Source organism: Budorcas taxicolor, chromosome 5 (assembly GCF_023091745.1).
Source record: "Budorcas taxicolor isolate Tak-1 chromosome 5, Takin1.1, whole genome shotgun sequence".
In the NCBI taxonomy this organism is placed as follows: Eukaryota; Metazoa; Chordata; class Mammalia; order Artiodactyla; family Bovidae; genus Budorcas; species Budorcas taxicolor.
In genome coordinates, this window is record NC_068914.1 from 2,458,456 (window position 1) to 2,480,679 (window position 22,224).

A 22,224-nucleotide genomic window follows, 5' to 3' on the forward strand; every position below is an offset into this window, starting at 1 on the left:
CTGGAAGCAACCCAGGTGGGAGTGGGGAAGGCCCGCGCTGATAGAGTCTGTTGAAATATGACCCGTGGTTTTAGCTTTAAATAAGCATTCCCGTCCTAAGAGAAGCCCCCTCTAATATCTCCTGCAGCTTTGATTTTGGAACACGTCACATTCCTCATTAAAGCAATCACTGTTAAAACATAAAGCAACACAGGATTTATTTCTTCATTAAACTGATGATCCGTATATGAAGCCAATTAACATTATGAGTCTGGTGAACATCAAGTGTAAAGAGGTTAGAGAAAATTAAAAGCAGTCACCTTGGTCTTTAGATAAAGAAAGTACACTTTTAGGTTGTAAATTATCAGAGTGTCCAAGCGGGACAGATTGGTGAATTTGGTTAATTGGAAAATACATTTTACCGCACAGGAATTAAGAAAAAATAACCTTTTCGTTACCGAAGCTCTTTTTTAGAGGGGAAGGAAATGGTAGCTATACGTGTTAGTCACCTCTTGCCGGTCCCGGCCCGGAGGGTCGGAGACAATCCGAGGAAAAAAAGAGCCGCCACCAAAGTTTGCTGTAGCCGTTCCTTTCCGTGATTGCTTGGTTGGCTATTCGCTGTTTCGCCAACAGGAACGAGCCCGGCCTCGAGGCTGGGGGAGAGGAACTTCGGGGAAACGAGGCCGAGGGTCCCGCTGGCTCTGAGCCCCGCTCTGGGTGAGTGTTTTGCGGGAGCCCGGCCAAGTGTCCCGGCGGGGAGACAGCCAGGCTCGGGTGCGGGACGCTGGGAAGGCCGGGACTAGACGGAGAGCGGCAGTGGGACGCTTCCCGGCTGGCGCCGCGGGCCAGAAGCTGGGCGTTGGGCTCTGGAACGGAGTTCGGCCCCTGCTGCGAGCACTGAGCGAGCGTCCCAAGTAACTTTCTCGTTTGGGACAAGAAGAGGATTGGGATCGGCTCCCAACACCCAGAATCTGGCGGGTGCATCCCGCCGCCGCGGAGCACAGGGCCGCAGAGGGGACCTTGTGACTGGTCGCTTCCCTTAGCATCCCGGTAGAAACAGGTGCCGCTGTCCAGGGTTCTGACCACAGGAGGCTCGGGGAGCGCCCTGCCTGCAGACCCAGGACAAGCCCGTCCAGTGCCCAGGACATCTCTGGGCCTTGACAGGAAACTGCTTCGGCCGATGTCAGGAATGGGGACCTGAGACGGGCTTGGACCTCGTTGGTTTTGGGGGCCAACGCAGCGCTGGGCGCCTGGTTCCTAGGGTTCCTACACAGATACTCAGGTGCTCCTTGGAGCATCTTGTGGAGCCAGCCCAGATGTTTTCCTCACCTCGTTTCTCAGGCACTCAGCTCCGAAACTCGCAGGGTGCTTGCAGGAGGCCGCCTAGGGTAAGTAGGAGTTTGAGGGGGCTTTTGGAAGACCCAGGCACCCAAGGGGGAGACTCCGACTCTCGAAAAGAACTCCAGAGAGCGCGGGTGCTCTGAGGTGCAGAGAGAGAGAGCGCGCTGAGCTTCCTGGCCTGGGCTGAAATAGGGTCGGTTCTCAGGGCTCTAGCCCTTTCCGGATGGAGTGGAAATGGCTCCCTCACTACCCCGCCAGCCCAGCTTGCTATTGCGCCCGCCGCCCAGACCTGCAGGCATGCTCCCTGCTGGCGGGTCGCCTGGACTCCTGGAGTCGGTGGCCCTGGCGAAGCTGGCGCCGCGGGCTCTCTCCGCTCAGAATCCAGCCAGCGTTTCCAGTGGTTTCTTCCTTGAGATGAGGTCGGCTTTCTGCGCCTGGGTGGGCTGAGCCCAGGAGGGGCCGCTGAAGTGTAGCGGCCCGATTTGTCTCTGCGGAAGCGGTCCTGCTTCTTCCTCCTGGCGGTTTTCAGAGGGCCATCCACGGGTGGTCCAGGGCCCTGGCAGTCAACCTGCCCTCCAGCTCGATGCGCCTTCCTTGGGGGTGGGTGTCCACGTGTGGGCCCCCAGGCCTTTTGTTTCCCACTCACTGTGTCTTTAAGATCAAGGCGGGATCCCAGGCGATGCAGGGACCCGACCTATTGCCTCGCCAGGGATCCTGAACGCAGCATTAGAATGTTTATAAAATATTCAATTTATGCAGTCTGTCCAAGAAGCCATCGTCCCAAAATAAAATCAGCAGTCTAGACGGAACACAGACACCAGAACTTATCAACAGTTGTCTGACTAGCATCTTCTGATGCATCTTGAGTGGGTCATAATACCAACTTTATTTTCAGTGGTGCATAAATTAATTACACGCATTTAATAACCAAAATATCATTATATTCCCCCTTTAATATCATAAAGGCTTTCCGCCAGGGAAGCACTTAATAGTGCAGGGGGCCGTAACGGGCTATTATCCTAGCGTAATGCTATTACAGAACCAATTATGCGCCATTAGACTTGCTTTTTTTGCAGTTTATGTGATTTGATCCAATCCTGCGCCCCTGACTTGAAAATTTCAGCCCGGTACTTTAGAGTTTAATTTTCACCCAGGCAGAGGGAAGGGCGGTCTCTCTCCGCTGAGTGTCTGCCTCGGATGCATTTTAAAAGTAATTGCGAAGGGTCCCACCGCATATCATTTGCATGGAGAAGCGAACATAAATTCAGGGACCCCTTGCTGAGAACAAAATCAAACTTTCCTTTTGTACGGTCGCTTGGAAAGGGAAGCCGTGTGCAAAGAGTCCCCCCAAAACCCATCCGGTGGCGACAATTAGCAGCTCTTTGTCAATTCGCAGCCCGGGAGTCACCAGGCCTCTGACAAGGGGAGCCTAAAGTCAAGCTCCTGCGGAGAAAAAAGGTTTGAGGCAGAGGGAAGTCGGGGTGGGGGTGGGGTGGAGTGGTCAGAGAATAATGCCTTTTGGGGGTGGTGGTAGTGGTGATTGTTTCAACCTTCTAAAAGAAAAGAGGAAAGACATTCCTGATGTTTGCTAAGAAATGACGGATTTTTTTTTTTTTTAATACCACGTGGGCCATTTGTAAGGCCCAGTAGACCTATCCAAGTTACTCGCTGTAGACAGCGCTGGAAATAATCAGATTAAGGCCAATTATGCGTGAGATTATAAAGGCGAGTGCTGAGCGGCGGCGCGCGCTGTAGACAGACAGCAAGACATCTGGCCACTTCCCGAGTCACTTTTGTGGTCCTGCGGGCGCCAGCCGCGCGGAGCCCCGCCCGCTGCCAGTCGAGCCCGGCGAACGGACCAGAGGCGGTCGCGCTCCGGCCTTCCTCTCCCGCCGCCCGCCGAGGTACGCGCGGCTCCCCACCCACACACCGAGCCCGCTGCGGCCGGCCTTGGGGCTGCCTTCCTGGCGGGGGCTGCCTTTGGCGCTGATGCCCTGGCGCGCTCGCCGACTCGGCTGAGGTGGCTTGGGAGCAGGGATTGCGGTGGGGACCCCTGGGAGCCGGGAACCAGACTGCGTAGGCTCGGTGTTGGGGCCGAAGCTGGGGGGCGTCTGTCCGGGTGGTGGACCCGAACGGAAGGGCTGCCCACTGGGTCCCCGGCTTGCGACGGCACTCCACCTCCCCTCCCGTCCCCAGAGCGGGCTGAAGGCGTTGCGAGGGGTTCCCAGGAAGGGGGCGCCCAGCGCGCTCCCGGGCCGGGTGGGGGCTAAGGCAGGGGAGACAGACTCATCGCTGTTTGCTCTGCAGCCGGGCCAGATCGCCGCATACGCGTGCCTCGGCGGTCCTGCGGTCACCCTCCCGAGTCCTGGCCGTGCAGTCGATCGGGCCGTCGGCAATGTTTTATTTCCATTGTCCACCACAGCTAGAGGGTGAGTAAGCGCCGAGCCGAAGCTGCTCCAAAAGGCCGGTGCCCGCCAGAAAGGGCCCAAGCGGCAGCTGGGGCTGGTTAGGTTAGGTCCTGGCTCGAGAGGGGCGCGGTCACCGGCAGTTGGGTAGAGGCCCCCTAGACCCCTCCCCGCATCCCGCTCCAGCCTTCCGCCCCCGTGGCCACCTGCCTCCTACCTCCCCCATCCCTGCCTGGGCTGGTCGGCCCCAGGCAATGTGCCCTGCCAGGACAGGATCCTCCTAGCACAGATGTTGGTGTCACGCCTCTAATCGAGACTCCCCTGCCCAGGGGGCTGCATCAATCTTTCACGGTGGACTAGGTGGCCTGCATGGCCCTGGGCCCGAAAGGAGCAGGAACCACCCTCTGCCAGGCTGCTCTCATTCCCTGCCCAAGGCAGTCTTGCTCAGTGTCCTCACGGTCTGCTCCAGGACAATGTGGCCCTCAGGAGTCCGGTGGCCTTGCCCACCAAGTGCCCTGGCATGGCTCCTCCTCTGTGACTCACTGGTTTTCTGACCCCCGATGCTAACCACTTCCCACTCCCATGGGCATCCCATGCCCGGGGTTTGGGTCTTTGAGGGTCTCCAGTTCTTAGAATCAATTTCCCTTCAGGATCCTTGGCATGGTCCCTGCAGTAGGTTGTTAGGTGGGGATAAGTTGGTGAGAAGGGGAGAGGTTGGATCGCTGGTCTTGAGGACTCCTCAGGGGTGGGCCCTCCACAAACAGAGATTACTAATGCCTCAGGCAAATGCAAAGCCGCATACTCTGGCCCTTTAACAACGCCTTCCTCAGACCAGTGGTCTCAGCCTTGGGCTATCAGGACGCATAACTGGGAGCAATACCAAGACTTGGTTTTAGCATCCTACTCCTTTGATTTATTTGGGGGTGGGGGAGGTGAGTGAATTTGGAGGTAAAGAAATCAAAGGCATGGGGCAGGGCAAAAGGTAGCGAGACAGTGGAGAACCTGAAATATCAGAGCATGCTCCTTCACCTTGCTTTGGTTACCTGGAGCAGTAGCTGGCTTCAGCTGGGCCATACACAAGGGATTTCAGAAAGTTTGCTTTGTTTTTTCCATAGAAGCTTTTAAGAGTCCAGTAAGATTTTCTAAAGCAGGCTAAGGAAGACCAGTGTTCAAGCCCTGCCAGCTTGATCAGCATTCCTAAGAAGGGAAGGACAGACACGTGACTGCATTTTACCTTCTTTTACTCCCAAGGACCCAAGCTGATGGGCTTTATAAAGGTCTGAGCGGTTCATCCCCTGACCTAGGACTGCAGGGAGAGCCTCTGCTTTTGCAGCAGACACACCGTTTCTGCATATCTGAGTCTCGGGTTTGGACTGATCGGCATTTGGCAGCTCACCTCTCCAGCTAAAGTGGGATGGTTGAGGTTTGGGTATTTAGTGCATGGTGGGCGCCAGGGTGACTGAAGGGGAAAGCCAGCCTGCAGAGTGGGTTGCAGAAGTCACCTGGGGAGAGCCTGGGCCAGCCTGTCGTGGCCCCAGAGCACTGAGCTTCTGCTACCCTCGGCTCAGCTCACCTTTCTTTCCTGCATCTGGGCATATCCCACCTCGACGGTGATTCTGATTTCTGTGACCAGAAGGAAAGGAGATGGGATTTTAAGAACTTTTTTTATTTCTTTGCAGATGTGTTTCAAAGCCAGCCTTACAGAACGGGGTGTTTTATTTTGGTTTAGTCTTGCTGGGGAGTAGGTGACTGCTGCAGATGGAAAGGCTGAGGACAGCTCTTGGGAATCGGACATCTCGTTACTGCCTACTGGCATTTTAACGTTATTAATCCAGAAAGTCATACAGGAGAAGGCCAGCATGGCTCATAATCTCACTTCTCAGCTAACTTTGCTGAAATTAAATTAAAAAGTACCACATCTCCCTGCTCAGAAAATTCCAATAGAACAGAAACTTGTGCACTGAAAAGTGAGATCCTCCTTCTCTTTCTCTTTTTCTAAAGATACTCCCTATTGTTGATTTCTTGGGATTCACTCAAGAAAAATATGTTTTTACCTGCATTTACCCTCATTTATGTATTTTTTCCTGTATACGTTATGCCTTCTTTGTGCTGAGATCATACTGCCATATCATTCAGTGTTTGGTTTTTCCTCTTCATAATACAGATTTTGGTGATTTTCCTGTGTTAATGTATGCAGATCTACCGGCTTATTTTAAACAGCTGTGTAGTATTCCATTTTATATCACACAGAAAATGTCTACAGTCGGGCACTTTAGTTGTTTCCATTTTTTCCTGTTATCATGTTACCAGGAACAATATTCTCTCTCTATTTTGGCACACTTTTAAAGTATATTTATAGACTAAATACCTGTATATACACTTAAAATTTTGGACAGATATTGTCAAATTATCCTCTAATAAGTCTTCACCTATCCGTGCTCCTACAAATGGTGAAGAGTGTGTAAAATGCATTATGCCTTTATCTATACTGGTTATAATTGTGCATCTTATTTGTTTTTGAAAAAATGTTTTGTTTAATTATTTAAAGTTTTAAATTTTCATAATATTGTCAACCATTCTATTTATTTTTAAGTAAAAAAATGTTCTCATATTTTCCTCTTTTCTATTAGGTTGTCAATCTTTGTTCTTATTAATTTGATCAACTGTCAGCCTTTTTTAGGATCCAGTATGACATAAAGGGTTTCATTTAAAGATATTATATGTATACTTTGTGATACAACTTGGGACACGCAAGCAGAAATTTGTGAGGCTGATTGTGATTGGAGAGTCTTAGAGGTTACACTTCATCCTCACCAGTCAGGTGCTTTATTTTAAAAGGAGACAATTTGGTTTCCCACTGTTTAAAGTCTGTCTCTTTGAAGTTTCCAATGAGCTAGAGAAAAATATTTTGAGAATTTCAAGGAAGAAAGCAATTTGGATGAGACAATGGAGGGAGAAGTCTTCACCAGAGAGTGGAGGTCTTGTGGCATAGGATGAGGGGAGTAGCGTAATGAGTAGGAGGGACTCCTTTTAATACATAGAATTTTAAAGAGCCCAAAGGACCTTGCTACTTTGGCCTGAGGTCCTTCAGAGGGATAATGCCTGGGCAGTGTGACTTGTCAGCTCCTAATGCCAAGCATGCAGAGATTCTGAGACCGGAGCCCATGGCAGGTACAGCATTCATTGGCTAATGGAAACTTGCTCGTTTGTTTTGTTAAGAAGTCTTTGTGGACGTCAAGAAAATGACGCACATTTGGAAAATGATCTGAATGCACGTTTGGGGCCAAACTCTATTCCGGCTTAATACGAGCTTTGGAGGCTGCCAGGGAGGACTGTGGGAAGAGTGCCTTTCTTTTCAGAGAATCAGGAGCAGTGGGTCTTTTATGAGCCTGGCCAGAGGCTGGGATGCCCTTTGAGAATGGTTCTGTTGAAGTCTGCTTGGAATTCAGGACAGTCACTATTAGCGCAGATTTCTTGTTAATTGACATCTATGTAACAGATCCACTGTGGCGCCGATGAGCTGTGACCAACGGTATTAATATTCATTTATAAACTTCTTACTTGCTCATGCCTTGAAGTTCTAGGAGAGGAGTGCTGGGGAAATCTCTTGGAAGTTTCTTTCTTCTCCCTTTCCCAGCATTTAATCCTTATTGTTTATAGAAACAAGGAAAAGTAAAGTAACAGGTGAGCAAAAGGGAAACTTTGAGGCTTCTATTAAAGGATCAGAAGTAGAAGGGCTGAGCTGAAGGTGCAGAGGTGCAGCTGGAGCCAGAAGGCTGGTGAAGGCTCCATCTCAAGTCAGTGGCCCTTCCTGACTCAGAGGGCCCAGAATTTCTCGAGAGGACTTGGCTGTCTGGGGGAGTAAGGTTGCCATCACACTGTGAAACAGGCATAGTTGAGCTTAAAGTCAGAAATTACTGGGACAGAAGGAGAGAGCGCACGCATGAGAGAGTGGAAAAGAGGGAACCTTAACAACAGGAGCAGAGAAAAACACTTTTAGCTAGACGAGGTTCTGTCTGGAGGGGACAGGCCACGGTCTCCCAGTGAGGGTGCCTAGCAGGGGCTCTGCGTGAGGACTGTGGGGGTGGGGCTGTGTTCAGACTGACTCAGTTTGCTCACCGCAGGCACCGCACCCTTTGGGAACCACTCTACCGGAGATTTCGACGATGGATTTCTGCGGAGAAAACAGCGCCGTAACCGGACCACGTTCACTCTTCAGCAGGTGATGATGTCCCCCTTCCGAGAGCCAGCCACTTCCTGCCTCCAAAAAACTCAGAATTTGAGCAGCTCTTTGTCTTTTAAAATAAGGCTGCCGACTAATTATGTTAAACCGGATCTTTCTGCTTTCTTGAACAATTTGTGTGCCGAGGAATCTGTTTGGAGAGAGGGCAGAGGACAGTGACCTTGTTGTGATCCCAGGTAGTAAACGAAGAGACAGTGATGCTGGTGCCCATTTGGGTCAGGCTGATAATCTTGGGGACATGTTCACATCAGCGATGTAGGAATATCATTTCAACCTCAAAATAACCTTCTGAGGAAGGCAGGTCAGGTATTCTCACCCCCAGCAGATAGATGAGAAAGCCCAAGAGGTTGAGGGAATTGTAGATGGTATTGTTGTCTGTCGGTGGAAGGACTACAGCTGAAGCCTTGACATTGTGTTTCCAGGGCCCTTAAACCTGTCATTCCCCCAGAGCACCCTGGAGCAGAAAGCCTGGGCGGCCTCCGTGGAACTGACCCAGCGAGGGCTTGTGCAAGTTGCTTCTATTCTTTCAAGCCCTATAGTGAAAGCCACGTGGGCTGCACTTTAAATGTAAAGGCATATACATTTTAGCGCCTCCCTCCTTCTACCTCTTGGCGTAGCCCTGAGGTTGTTAGTGAGTCTTCGCTCATAAGTCATCGTGGTTGAAATTTTAATTCTGTGGGATCTTTTCAAAGAGCTCTTTTCTTCCTCTTCCTCCCCTATTTGATCTGTGAAATGACTTCCTCACCACTCACAGAAAATTTGAAATATGCATCTGTTTCCTCTCACCTAGCCACAACCTCTCACCAGTAAATATTTTTTACTTTTACCAGCTAGAAGCTCTGGAGGCAGTCTTTGCCCAAACACACTATCCTGATGTCTTTACCAGAGAAGAGCTAGCAATGAAAATCAACCTCACAGAAGCCAGAGTGCAGGTAAACCTTCTTTTTAATTATTTAACTCTCTAATATTAAAACTGGCAAACTTTTTTTTTTTGACATCATGACTGCAGAGTGCACATTTGGCCAAAGAAAGCAAATGAAGACTATCTGTCATTTTCATGATGCACTTTAATAACATCAACATAATGTGGAATATTAGATTAGGTTGATTAATCGGTCATTCATAATTAACTAGTGATAATGTTCTACACTAATTTGTCCGCGTCTCTAAGGTACTAAATTACATCAATGCACATCCATTTCCTTGCTTTGGAAAAAAAAAAAAGAGCTGAGATGCTATTCTCAAAGCAGTTCTGACCGCTCTGGGGTAAGGCCGGTCAATTGCAGAGAACTATGTTTTCATATGGGAACAGGGTAGGATCTGCTTTCCAGAAATTGCATCATGTCCAACTTTTCTCCAGTGTGTGGACTGTTTCAGAGAAGTGGATGTGAAGAACATGGGCAATTTAAAAATCTTTAAACGGCAGCATCGAAGGGCTGCCTCTGAGCCTAGCGTGGCCCACGGTGACCGTCTCTAAGCAGGATTTCTTTTTAGAAGCTCCATGGTGATTACATTTGAGTGTACAAGCCCGTTGAGCCCAGCAGATGTGCCCGAATGCGGGAGGAAGAGATTCGCAGCGCCGCTTCTCCGGGAGAGCTATTCTTTGAGCACAATTATATATTCATTTTATTTATGGGATTTCCTCCATGCTGTTTCTGTTCTTCTTTATGTAGGGGCTTGGGGTTAAGACTATGCAAAGATCTAATTGTAAGAAATATAATAGTTTGCTTTCGGTTCCCCTGGGTCACGTTAGCATCTCTTAAAAACCAATGGCTGAAGAGAGATAATGGAATTCTGAGCAGTAAATTGGGGGTTGTAAACAAATTATTTCCCCTATAATCAGATTATGTGATCCTGATTATTAAATCTGAACATGAATCATTGGTCATATGCGGGCAAATTAAACTGATTATTATTTGGAAATGAAAATCTCCTTTGGCCAGGATGCTGTTTATCCTTTCTCTTTTTAATGCCAGCTTGCCAATAGCTGCCTAAAGACTGAACTGCAAATTGAGATAAATGACACAATTATTGAGCATTCAGAAGTGGAAGATCATAACTTCTCCCTGAAAGGTGCAAGGGTGAGATAGGGGTGGTGACAATTAAAGCCGGGGATTGTTGTTCCGGCTATTGTTGGCTATTATGCAAACAGACAATGGTTGTGAAGCATTTGTTTAGTGAGCCCCGTGTGGGGACATGGCTTTGCTGGCGGGAAGGGAGATGTGTTTACATTTATACCCCTTGCTCATTCAAATATGATTAATGTTCTATAAAGCAGGGTCTTAATCGAAGCTGATGTTGTCAAACAATAACTAAATAGGGAAATAAACGACTCCATCATGCTCTTTCCTCAGAAGCAGGCGAACTGTCAGTGCAAAGTCATTAAAATATGATAATGAAAAATAGCTCAATTAAATGTTGTTATAGCTGTGACCTTCATTCAATTAAGACGCCAGAAAGTGTCTGCATTTTGCTTTGCATTTAACTGCCCTAAATTTAGAATATAGATAAAATCATTATTCAATGGTTGCTGATATGTGCAATTAAAAACCAACTAGATTAAAAAAGAAAGAAACCCAGTTAAGGAGAATGAAAATTCGGAGGTGGGGTGAGCCTCAACTCCCAGGCTCTCTCCTGGGCCAGTCTGTCCACAGGAGGAGGAGAGGATGCCCAGGGGAATAGGAGGTCTAGCCAAGCCTTTTTTTTTTTTTTAAACCAGGACTAATCTCCCAGGAAAGATGGGAAAGAGGTTTAGCTGCATAGAGTTAAGAACAGCAGGATTTCCCTGACCTCTGGGGACATCTTGGGCCCCGGTCTGCCTGGCTGCCCTGAGGCTGTCCTACAAACAAAGTCTTAGTTCCCAGGGCTTAAAGAACTTCACACCCGCCTCTAAGAAGGCGCTCAGAGGAGGAGAATCATAAGCTGCCTCCTAACCTGAAGATGGTGCAGATAATAACACCAGCCCATGTTCACTGCGTGATTAATTGCTCCCTGCCAGGCACTGCGCTCCATATTCCACGTGTCTCTGTTCATTTTCCTAACAATGCTTATGTGGGGCGGGGGGGCACTATTATTACTCCCAAACAGTTTGGATCATGGTCCCCAGCTAAGCCACTGGGCTTCAAATTGTGGATTCGCCACATAGCACTTGAATCATCTTGGACAAGTTAAACACTTTGTGTTTAGTTTTCTTATCTGTAGAATGGGGCTGGAAGAGCTGCCTGCCTGAAAAGATTGCAGTGGCTTCTGAACCAGATTCACTGGGTTCCAGGATTCTAAGCCGGAGCCGACTCGAGTCAGGGTTCCTACTGGGTGCACTTGTCATGATGTGATGGTGTGTCAGGGTTAAATCACATGCGTGAGTCCAGACACACTCAGGCCACACCTGCTGGGAGAGAGAATGAGTATTTTGCATGAGGAAACCACAGGGCAGTGTTTTACGAACTGCTTTGATGATGAACCCCCACTATTCCCCATAGGAAACACATTTCCCATCAGATAAATGGACTTGCATACACTGAGAATTTCCGCAAGAGGGTACATTCCCCCTTCCTCTGGGCAGTGTGTTGGGATGTGATACTCATTTAGAAATGCCTTCCCTGGTGGTCTAGTGGTTAAGACTTTGCCTTCCAATGCAAGGGGATGTGGATTTGATCCCTGGTCAGGAAGCTAAGATCCCAGATGCCTCATGGCCAAAAAACCAAAAGATAAACAGAAGCAATATTATAACAAATCAATAGAGACTTTAAAAATGGTCCGCATTAAACATAAAATCTTAACAAGGCCTGTCCCATTTCCTACACTGATTTTCTGGCCCACCTGTGGGTCTGAAGCTGCAATTCAGGGAGCCTCGCTTTGCTAGGTCTCTGGAGAGGGGAGGCTGCGCTCCCACACACCTGCTGTTAGGCGCCTATGGGCCCAGGCATGGGGCCAGGCATTTGGGTTTAGGTTCTGGCTGCTCCCTTCTGTCTGATTTTTCTGCCTTCTCCGGGTGTGTGTGTTTCCTTCATGGACTCAGGTTTGGTTCCAGAACCGAAGGGCCAAATGGAGGAAAACGGAGAGAGGGGCCTCTGACCAGGAGCCGGGAGCCAAGGAGCCCACGGCAGAGGTGACGCCCCCGCCCGTGAGAAACCTCAGCTCCCCGCCCCTGGGGGACCAGGCCCGGAGCAAGAAGGAGGCCCTGGAGGCCCAGCAGAGGTGAGGCCGGCTGGACCTGGGCCTGGGGGGTGGGGGGCCGGTGGGAATGCCGGGTTGAGAACTCACCCTGTGATTTTCTTTCCCTGCCAGCCTGGGTCGCACTGTGGGTCCCACAGGGCCGTTCTTCCCCTCGTGCTTGCCGGGGACCCTCCTGAATACAGCCACCTATGCCCAGGCCCTGTCACATGTCGCCTCCCTGAAAGGTGAGCCTGGGCTCCGCTGGCCTGCACCCCCTCCCCGGGGATCGCGGAGCTTGTTCTTGGTCTGGCCCATCCTCGCACCTGGGGCGGGCGCAGCTCCGTTTCTCCTCTCTCAGGCTCTTGCCAGGGTTGCAAACAGCATCCGCTTGCACGCGTGCTGTCTTGTTTTCTATATGTCTTAAGAATACAGGTGGACGTCACTAAGCTTCAGTGCACCGGCCAGAGGACTGGCCGAGATGCAGCTGTTTCAGAAGGGCCACTGCATTGGTACTGATTTTATTTTTTTTTAATTGAAAAAAACTTTTTTTTAATTGGAGGAAAATTGCTTTACACCGTTGTGTTGGGTTTTGCCATACAACAACGCAAGTCAATCATGATTGTGTATATCCATATTTCCCCTCCCTCTTGAGCCTCGTGCCCTCCTCACACGCCACCCCTCTAGGCCATCGCCGAGCTCCAGGCTGGGCTGCCCGTGTTGCACAGCAGCTTCCCGCCACGTGTCTGTTTCACACGTGGCAGTGTGTTTATGCCAATGCTACCGTCTCAATTCATCCCACCCTCTCCTTTACGCGCTTCAGGCTGATCAGTGTTAGGTGCCAGCCTGCAGCTCATGGGTGAGGCCTGCGATGGACAATTGTCCCACCTTGTGAGGACCCTCCCCATGCATGCAGCTCGCCCACCAGCTTTCCCTGGGGCCTCCTGATGTCAGAGATCGGCATGCTTGCTCAGTCGTATCTGATTCCTCGCAACCACATGGACTGTAAGCCCGCCAGACTCCTCTGTCCTTGGGATTTTCCAGGCAAGAATACTGGAGTGGATTGCTATTTCCTACTCCAGGTCAGAGGTCTGAACTGTTAGAGCTTGTGGTTTTCTTAGATTTGCTCTCTTTTCAAAGGCTGCTATGGTTTGCAGGGTGGAAACCATCGGGGGCATTTTTGTCAGGCCGACAGAGAGGGCCTCTGATGGGACTGTCCGTTGGGGGTTTCTCGGGCAACCCACTGGATGAATGGGTCCATCCAGTGTCTTTTAGTTCTTGGCCCCAAAGCCACTCTGTGAGGAAGCCAGGCAGCTGTACCGGCGGGAGCAGGGCTGGGCCCCAGAGTGGGTGTGGGGCAGCAAGTGTTAGTGCCGGGGTCTGCCTGCCACAGCGGGTCTGGGAGGTGGAGGTGCAGGTGTGGGCTGTAGCCTTTTAGTGGTGGGAGAGGCCCCCCCCGTGGTGTCTCCTGTGTGCTCTCTTTTAGGGTCTGGGGTCTCCTGGCCTCAAGGGGATCTCCCTCCAGCAGGCTCTTCACACACACACACACACACACACACACACACACACACACACACACACATCGTGGCAATCTGCATTGCAAATGTAGTTTCTGGAGTCTGAAGGCGGCAAGATGGAGCCTCCCTGGGGAATCTCCTGAAGGGCGAGAAGGGGAGAAGGGTGCTCTAGGCACAGGGAGCAGGAGTGCAGAGCAGCAGGGAGGAGGCCCAGGCTTGTCTGGAAATGGCCTGTATGGTGGGTGCTCATGGGACGGTGCCGAGAGACAAGGTGCAGGGCCAGAGCTGGCAGGCCCTGGACACCGCGCTCTCACAGTAGGGTTTGCACTGTAGGAGGTGGGGGCCTGAGGCCTGGAGCCACTTCTCAGTGGTCCAGGCAGCTGGGCAAATCCTGCTGCGGGAGGATGAGGCTCAGCTCCATCCATCTCTGGACCCCCTGGCCTCCTCGTGCTTCCTCAGTCCCAAGGCCCCTCTACAGAGTGGCCTTGGGACAGCGTCACCGAGTAATAGACTGACGGGGCTCTGAGAATGAAGGTGGGGGTCTCACTTACAAGGAGGTTCTGGAAAGAGATTACCAGTGGGATATAGGTATCCTGCAGGGAGCTTGTCCAGACAGAGGAGCAATCGTGTGTCTGTCGAATCATCTCTGCTTCGGTGAGGGCCAGCTCAGCTCCTGGGAGTGACTGTCTATTTTATAAACATTCTCTGCATGCCCCACTCCAGCCTCATGGGTTGAAGGTGAATCCCACATTTCATTGCTGGGACAGCCTCTGGGGGATCTGTGGCAAGCTGAGGCCCTGGTGGAGGCCTGTGGTGGCTGAAGGAGGGGAGAGAGGCCCGGGTTGCTGGCAGGGAGCAGGAGAGAGTGCCTGCCTGTCCCTGAGAGGCCGAAGGCAGTGGCGAGAGGGGGACACAGGACAGGTCAGGAGGAGGCAGGGCTGGGGGGAGGGGCAGGTGGATCTGTCATCCTCCTCTTCTTCCTCCACTTGTGGCTACCCCCCCAGCCCCAGTACACCCTTGGGGCCTGCCCTGAACTTGCCTTGCTGGAAACAGACTCTCCTCTGATGCAGGAGAATGCTCGGGGTGTGCAGGACTCTGCCGAGGTGATGGGAATCACAGTGAGCACACAAAGCCAGGGCGCATCCTTGTGCTTCGTGGTGACACTTGCCTGGGGAACCTGGACATCCTCACCGGAAGGCCTTCCTGGCTGCAGTCAGGGACATGAGGTGTGCTGGGGCAGGCGGCACACTCCATGTTTCCAGAGCGAGGCAGGCAGTGAGCGAAGTGAGCATGTGAGGCTTTGCCTTCGCTCCCCCAGATGCAAGTGAGCTCTTGATCATTTGAAACACGCAGCTGTCTCAGTCTGTGTCTTTCTCCCACTTTTGAGCAAGGGGTGGGGAAAAGGCACGCTTCGCTACCATCAGCAGTTATGCAAGGATCATGCTAAGGGGCGCCTTGAGATTCAGCAGAACTGGTTGGGGCTGGGGGGTGGGCTGGGGAGCATTTGCCCACTCAAGTGTCAACTGCCATTCAAGACAGCCCCTGGTAGGCACAGGGATATATGGAACCAACGCTGCCAGAACTACTGCAGTTTCAGGAGAAGCTGGAAATCCAGACTCTTGTTTAGAATAGCCGCATATTTAAATGTGCTGCCAATCCTTTGGGCCAAGCGGGCACATCCTTGGCCAGACCAGCCTGTGGCCTGCCTTCCTGTGGGGGCACTTTTACTCCATCCCTCGCATCTCTGCCTCTGTGCTCTTCTCCCCGTAGTCAGAGCTCCTCCTCAGTTCTGCCCTTCCCGGCAAAGCTCCCCTCCTGCTGCTCATCCTTGCCCCTTACCCACCATGGCTGTTACTATCTGGTCTCTCTGAGCGGCTGGCTTGTTTGTCTCGGCAAGCTAAGTTGTGTTGGAAAGGCAGGGACGTGAGTGATTACTGGGAACATTTTCTGTGCTTTGCCTGGTGGTGGCTGTTGTTGTTAAGCTGCCGAGCCATGTTCAGCTCTTCGCAACCCCGTGGGCTGCAGCATGCCGGGCTTCTCCGTCTCCCACTGCCTCCCAGAGTTTGCCCAAGTTCATATCAAATGAATCGGTGATGCCATCCAACCACCTCATTCTCTGTCGCCCTCTCCTCCTGCTCTCCGTCTTTCCCACCATCAGGGTCTTTCCAATCAGTCAGCTCTTCGCATCAGGTGGCCAGAGTACTGGAGCGTCAGCTTCAGCATCAGTCCTTCCAAAGAGCATTCAGGATTGATTTCCTTTAGGATTGACTGGTTTGATCTTGCTGTCCAAGGGACTCGCAAGAGTCTTCTCCAGCACCACGGTTTGAAAGCATCGATTCTGCTGCACTCTGCCTCTTTTCTTCTTCCTGGAGGAGGGAATAGCAAACCACGCCAGTATTCTAGCTGTGAGAACCCCATGAACTGTTTAAAACCATCTCCTGTTTGGTCCCATTTAATTCTCACATAGGGTAGTGGAGTCAGTGATGTATCAGGGAGGCCCTAGAGCTGCACAGAGGTCAGTGGGGCTGGGATGGCTCTGAGGTAACAGCTGGCGTTAGCTGGGGCACTTTTGCATTCTAACAGTGCCTGACCCTGCGAGGTGGCACTGCCAGCACTGGGGTGTTTTGAGCTAGAAGTCTCCACCCAGTCAGCCGATCAATACAGCCGTGCTCCAGTCCAGGTGGGCCTGGCCGCCCCTGGAGATGTGCTTGGTAGACACACTTCTGCCTCAGGACCTGGGGTAACAAGTGTGTACCTGAAAGTCAGGTTCTGGATGCCCTGGGCTTCAACGCTTGGTTGTTTTGTGGAGCGTTTGTTCAGTGGTTTGAGGCTGTAGACTCTTACAGCCAAGGCCTCCTTCTATCAGGGTTCCTCGAGCTACAGAAGTTAAGTGCGTGGCCCAGTCTGGACCCAGCAGAGAAGCAATCCCAATTTTCTAGGCCTGGCTCAGTGCCAGGACCTCTGGGCTGTCGCCCAGCCTCCCTCTCCTGAGTTCACCCACACAGGTGGCTGGGCAGCCCGGTGCTGGCGAAGCTGGCGCCCTGAACTCTGCTTCTCAGGGGCCCCTGGCCAGCGTGGCAGCGCCCTCATGTTGGGAACTTGATGCATGTGGGTGCTAGAAGGTGCATATCTGGGCTCCCATGCCTGGCCCTCTTTTCATAAGCAAGAAATTGAGGTTCCAGAAAGGAAAAACACTTGCTCACATGTCCTTTATATGAGCACGGCCTCCCCTTTCAGATCAGGGCTGATCTCCACGGGTCCTGATGTGCTCTCTCCTCCAGACACGATGCATTCATTCATCCCTTTGGGTGGGCACCTGCTTGGACCACCCCCCCCGCCACCCCACCTACCTCTTCTCCCTGGCAAGTGAGAGCAGCTAGGACTCCGCTGGGCATGAGCCCTGGTGGGGGAGTCTGGACTCACCCAGAGAACAGGACCACTGCCAGCTGAGCAGCACAGCCCTTCCAGCCCAGAGATCCCAACCCACTTCTCCAGGCCTGAGGCAACTTGCAAAAGACCCACAGGAAAGGAATCAAAGGGAATTTCAGCTTCCAGACTCAGACCAGTGCTCGTGTCTCCTTCCCCAGACTTTGTGGTCCTGGTAGGGTCACATAGCCCTGGACTAAAGACAGCACTGCGCCGACCCTGCTCTGGGTGGCACTCTCGGTGACACTCCCAAGACTCCAGACCAGGGCCTGAGGATCCAAGCCCAGGAGGCACCAATGCCTGGCCTAAGTGTGAGGGGGATGCGGGCTCCCGGTGCCTGGGCAGGATCAGTTCCCTGGAGGCACGTGGAGCTCCACACGCCCCCGGGACGCCCAGGCCCGTGGTTCTAGAGCTGACTGCCCGCAGAGCATTCTCTGTAAAGTTGACGGGCTCTGAGTAGGGAGTCTTGGTCCTCTGGTTCTAGGTGCTGTTGTGACAGATGTGAAGTCTTTGCCTGGGGAACATGGAGAGAGCCTCCAGGAGTGTTTGTGGGGGAGCTTGGAGGTTGGTAAGGTACAGGGTGCTGAGTTGCTTTAGGTGTTGGTCCTTCAAGTCCTTAGGTCCTTTAAGTAACTGTTGAACTCACTTTCCTGGAAACACTGGCTTTGAATGTGCTCTGAGAACAAGAGCATTCTTGGAGTATTGACTGTCTCCTCCTGGAGCGGGTGGCACTGGAGGAGAAAGAGGCAAGCAAGAGCAGATGCAGAGAGCTAGTCTCAGAGGGCCTGTGCTAGGTGGGGTTGCTAGAGCACAGAGCTGTGGGGTGTCACCGAGCCCTGCCTCCAGCATGAATGGGCGGACTGGCTGAATGCTGGCAGCTCTTCCACTGTGGCTTAGCACCTGCCGGTGTATCTAGATTCTGCTTTTAATTGTTTTATTAAGGGGGAATGCGGTCCAGAAAAGATGAAGGGGAACAGGTCTCCCAGCTGCTTTGCAGAGCTTTAGTACCCAGACTGAGAAGCCAGTAGCAGAAAACTCTGGATTATAGTTTTCTTAGGAAATTAGAGGCCCTCATTTTCATTGCATGGAGAGACATGTTGAGGGTAGGGTCCTGGGGTTCAGAAGCAGCTGGAGAGCTGGGAAAACCAAGATGAAGCTGGAGAGGACCCCTGGCTTTGGAAAATAAGCACAGCTCAGAACTGGCAGAGCACACCCTGGGCTGGCTTGGTGGACCTGCCTCAGGCCAGGGGCTGAGGGCAGAGGCCGCCTGGAGTCCTGCCCCTGCCACATCCTGGGCTGGGTGGCTCTGCTCTGCTGCCAGGCCCCAGGAGGCTGGGGGGCCGCTCTGGGGCTGGAGCACTGGGGACACCCATTCAGCAGGTTCAGCGCTGGGGTGTGTGAAGGGGTTTTCACGGGGAGATGTATCTAGATGGCCAGCAAGGCTGCTCAAGGAATCAGAAGCCCAGGAAGCATGAGAGGTGGGGTTGGCTCCCTTGAAGGACAGGAGATTATGAACCTTCTGGGTGGGCCGGTTAAACAGACAGCCTACATGTGTAGGTGTGGCAGGCTAGCCTGTAGTCTCTGCTGGGCAGGCCCCTGGATGGGCACTGGGCTGAGTCCAGCAGAGGGGCCAGGAGGCTGTCCAGTGGTGAGAGCCAGGTGGTTGAAAACCACACACTTGTGAGTTTCCTCCTTTAATTACCAAGCAGCCGTCGAGCCCAGCAGCTTTAAGCAAGGGCTCTGGGTGGCTGCCTGGCGAGAATCCTCATGCTTCCATTCTTTAGCCATGCTAATCTTTTAATTTTTATTGAAGTTTATTTATTTATTTTAATTAATCGATTTATTTGTCTGGGTTGGCCCTTAGTTTTGGCATGCAGGCTCTCTAGTTGTGGCCGGTGGGGTTCGTCGTCCTGTGACATCGGAGATCTTAAGTTTCCCAACCAGGGATCGAACGTGTTTCCTCTTCATTGGAAGGCAGACTCTTAACTACTGGCCCACCAATGAAGCCCCTAGCCATGTACATCTTGAGTAAAGTACTGGGAATCTCTCCCTCTGCTTCCTCATCTGTAAATTTGGGGATCTTGACATTATAGGACTGAATTTATAAGAATAAAAGGGGGGAGCGTGAGTTGGAACATCTGAGGCTTCTAGACCAGTGGGAGGCGTGAGTTAACACTATCATTATAACTAGATTCCTCCATTCTCATTTCCAAGCCGCTGGGTCCCACTCATATTTCTAAGACCCACTAAGACATCTTTTCTTCCAAGCTTCTCCTATTTCTGTGAACTTTATCACTTTCATGCAGACGTGCTAAGTTGCTTCAGTCCTATCCGACTCTTTGTGAACCTGTGGACTGTAGCCTGCCAGGCTCCTCTGTCCATGGGACTCTCCAGGCAAGAATACTGGAGTGGGTTGACATGCCCTCCTCCAGGGGATCTTCTCGACCCAGGGTTCAAACCCGCTTCTCTCTCATGTCTCCTGCATTGTCAGGCAGGTTCTTTACCGCTAGCACCACCTGGGAGGTCCTTATCACTGCTGACAGTCACCTATGTCCTGTAACCCCCTGTTCTGACTTTTGGCAGTGATGGTAGCTCTTCCCATCCCTGGTAAGATCTGCTGGTCAGGGCACTCATTCCCTCCCTGTGGTTTCACGCAGCCAGTGATGTGCTTTGTACTCCGGGGTGGTCAGAGAGGGCCCATTCTGGCCAGGCAGGTGGTCAGGGTATTTCTGTATTGGATGTCCCATGGAAACTGGAATAGAAAAAGGCAGCAGGACCCTACCCCATGAAGCCAGGGTTTGCATAACAATAATGAGTGTCCAGAGAAAAAGCCTTTGCAACACAAAGAGTTCTCCTGCACTGTCTTAATGGCCAGCCTCGTGTTCACAATTCATTAATGCAGAGGAGGTTATTAATGGCCGAGGGAAGTGCTTGGGTTTGTTCCGGGGAAGTGCTGGCCGCAGGACGGCCACAGTCATCGGAGGCCCTCTCCCTGGTGTACTTAGCCTGGCTGTATCTAACCTGTGATCCGGAGATCTGGGTGTGAGGTGGAAACACCTTACCGCTGCCAGGGGAGAGCTTTCATAACTTAGCCGTGGAGCCGCTCTCCCCGGCTAGGCGGGGCATCACAGCTGACCGTCCTCAACAAGATGGGGACCGGAGGGAAGATGGGCCGCCTGCGAGGCAAGGCAGGCCTGTGGGGATGCTCCGTGTCTTCTGTGGACCCCTGGAGTCAGGCCTAAGCTGAGAGAAGCGCAGCAGAGCCGAGAAAGCAGGTCTGACCTCTTACGCTCCCCTCTCCACCCGTCCAGGCGAGGCCTTGGTCCCACCGGCGGCCCAGGTTGGGAGGAGCCCAGGGGCAGCCAGACCTGGTCCCAGCTCTGTAGCCTGGCTCCATCCCTCCAGGTCCCTCCAGATGAGGGTGTTCTGACATGCAGTGGGGGCTCGGTGGATGCTGCAGAATAGCAGTCCTGAGCCTGCATCACACGTGTGAGGATGAGGCGAGAGGCGAGAGGCGAGAGGCGAGAGGCGAGGGGCAGGGCACGCAGTGCTGGGAAAGGGTCAGGCCGTGTCCTTCCTGGGAACAAAGCCCCATAGTTACCCGAAAATGTGCCCCCCCAACTTGGCCCTTGGGCTTCCGAGCCAAGGCAAAGCGTCCAGAGTCTGAGATTGGGAGGCTTTACTGGCCAATAAATGTTTCCCCATCAGGGTTAGACTCAGAGCTGGAGGCAGCCTCTTCCTCTTTCAAGCCCCTGGAAACATTTTCCTCCTAATTCTTTTGATCACTTTTTCCTCTGTGTTGTGATTTTTAAAGAAAAATCACAATCTTAGTAAGCAATTAAAATTATTTTGTTATGAACTATGATAATCAGGAAAATTCCGAAAATATGCATTTAGAACTTCCTGAGTAATTTTAAGCACTCGTGTGCCACCCTTCTTCTGCAACTCTGCTTGTGCCCGAGAAGCCCCCGAATCCCCACGCCCCGTGCTTCTTATGTCACTTTTCTTCCCCCTAAAAGAACCATCATGCTGACTGTGATGGTAATGCGGTTTTGCCAGCCACCTGAGTAGGCATTCTGAAACACTACTGTCTAGTCTGACCTTTTTTGAACGGTTCATGTGTATACATATACATAGAATCACGTGGGATGTGTTTTTCCTGCCTGGTTCCTTTGACTCGGCATATGTGGGAGATTTATCTGTGTAATTAGGTTTAGTTGTCAATTTTTTATGGTATCCTCTGTTCATGATCAGATCATCTGTAGATAATGACGATAATATGTCTCTCCCTTTCTAATCCTTATATTGTTATTCCTGGGTATCCACGGGGATGGGTTCCAGGGTGACCTTCCCCACCCGCCATACCAAAACCTGCCCATCCTCAAGTCCCTAAGAGAAAATGTTGTAATATAATGAATATAGTTGGTCCTTTGTATATGAGGGTTTCACATCTCTGTATTCAACCAATTGGCGGATTGATTTCCATTGGTTGCTTGAATTTGAGGATGTAAAACCTGGGGATACAAAAGGGCAGACTGCACTTATTTCTCTTTCTCTTGTCTAGCTGTGCTGCCCAGAACCTCCAGCACAGTATGGAATAAAAGCGGTGAGAATAGGCATCCTTGCCTTGTTATTTTTTTCAGTAACAGCTTTATCTAAATACAACTCACATACCATGGAATGATTCCATTAAGATGAACAACTCAGTGATTTTTTTGTCTAGACAAGAGTTGTGAAACCATCACACAGTTGACTTTAGAAAGTTTTCATCACCCCAGACCTATTAGCAGCCAGGCACCGTTTCCCCAACCCTCCGCGCCCCATGTCACCACTAATGTTTGTGCCTCTACAGATCGTGGACATTCTGTTATTGCCGCTGCGGGTGGTTCACTGAGTGGAATCACATCATACATTAGCTGGTCTTCGGGACTGATCCTGGCTTTATGCCCTTATTCTTGATCTCAGGGGAAAGCTCTCACAACCTCACGAAGGTTTCTCCATGTTTGCTGTCTGCCTGTTTATTTTTAACATACACTTTATCAAGTTAAGATGTTTTTCTCTTGCCCTAGTTTTCTAAGAGTTTTATGTTAATTATTATTTTCAAAAAGCATGAATATGAAGGGATGTTGAATTTCGTGGAATACTTTTTCCTGCTGCTGTT

The 22,224-nt window shown here is 51.4% G+C and overlaps 1 protein-coding gene across 1 annotated transcript in view; it reads left to right on the top strand.

Moving 5' to 3' along the window:
* The first annotated feature begins 3,715 nt into the window (after nt 1–3,715).
* The window catches only part of DRGX (dorsal root ganglia homeobox), a 31,265-nt gene continuing 12,756 nt past the window's right edge, over nt 3,716–22,224 (top strand). Inside the window, exons 1-5 of the mRNA XM_052641199.1 lie at nt 3,716–3,749; nt 7,850–7,947; nt 8,799–8,900; nt 11,987–12,165; nt 12,256–12,368. Coding sequence (XP_052497159.1) covers nt 3,716–3,749; nt 7,850–7,947; nt 8,799–8,900; nt 11,987–12,165; nt 12,256–12,368 — 526 coding nt within the window. The remainder of the gene's footprint in view (nt 3,750–7,849; nt 7,948–8,798; nt 8,901–11,986; nt 12,166–12,255; nt 12,369–22,224) is intronic.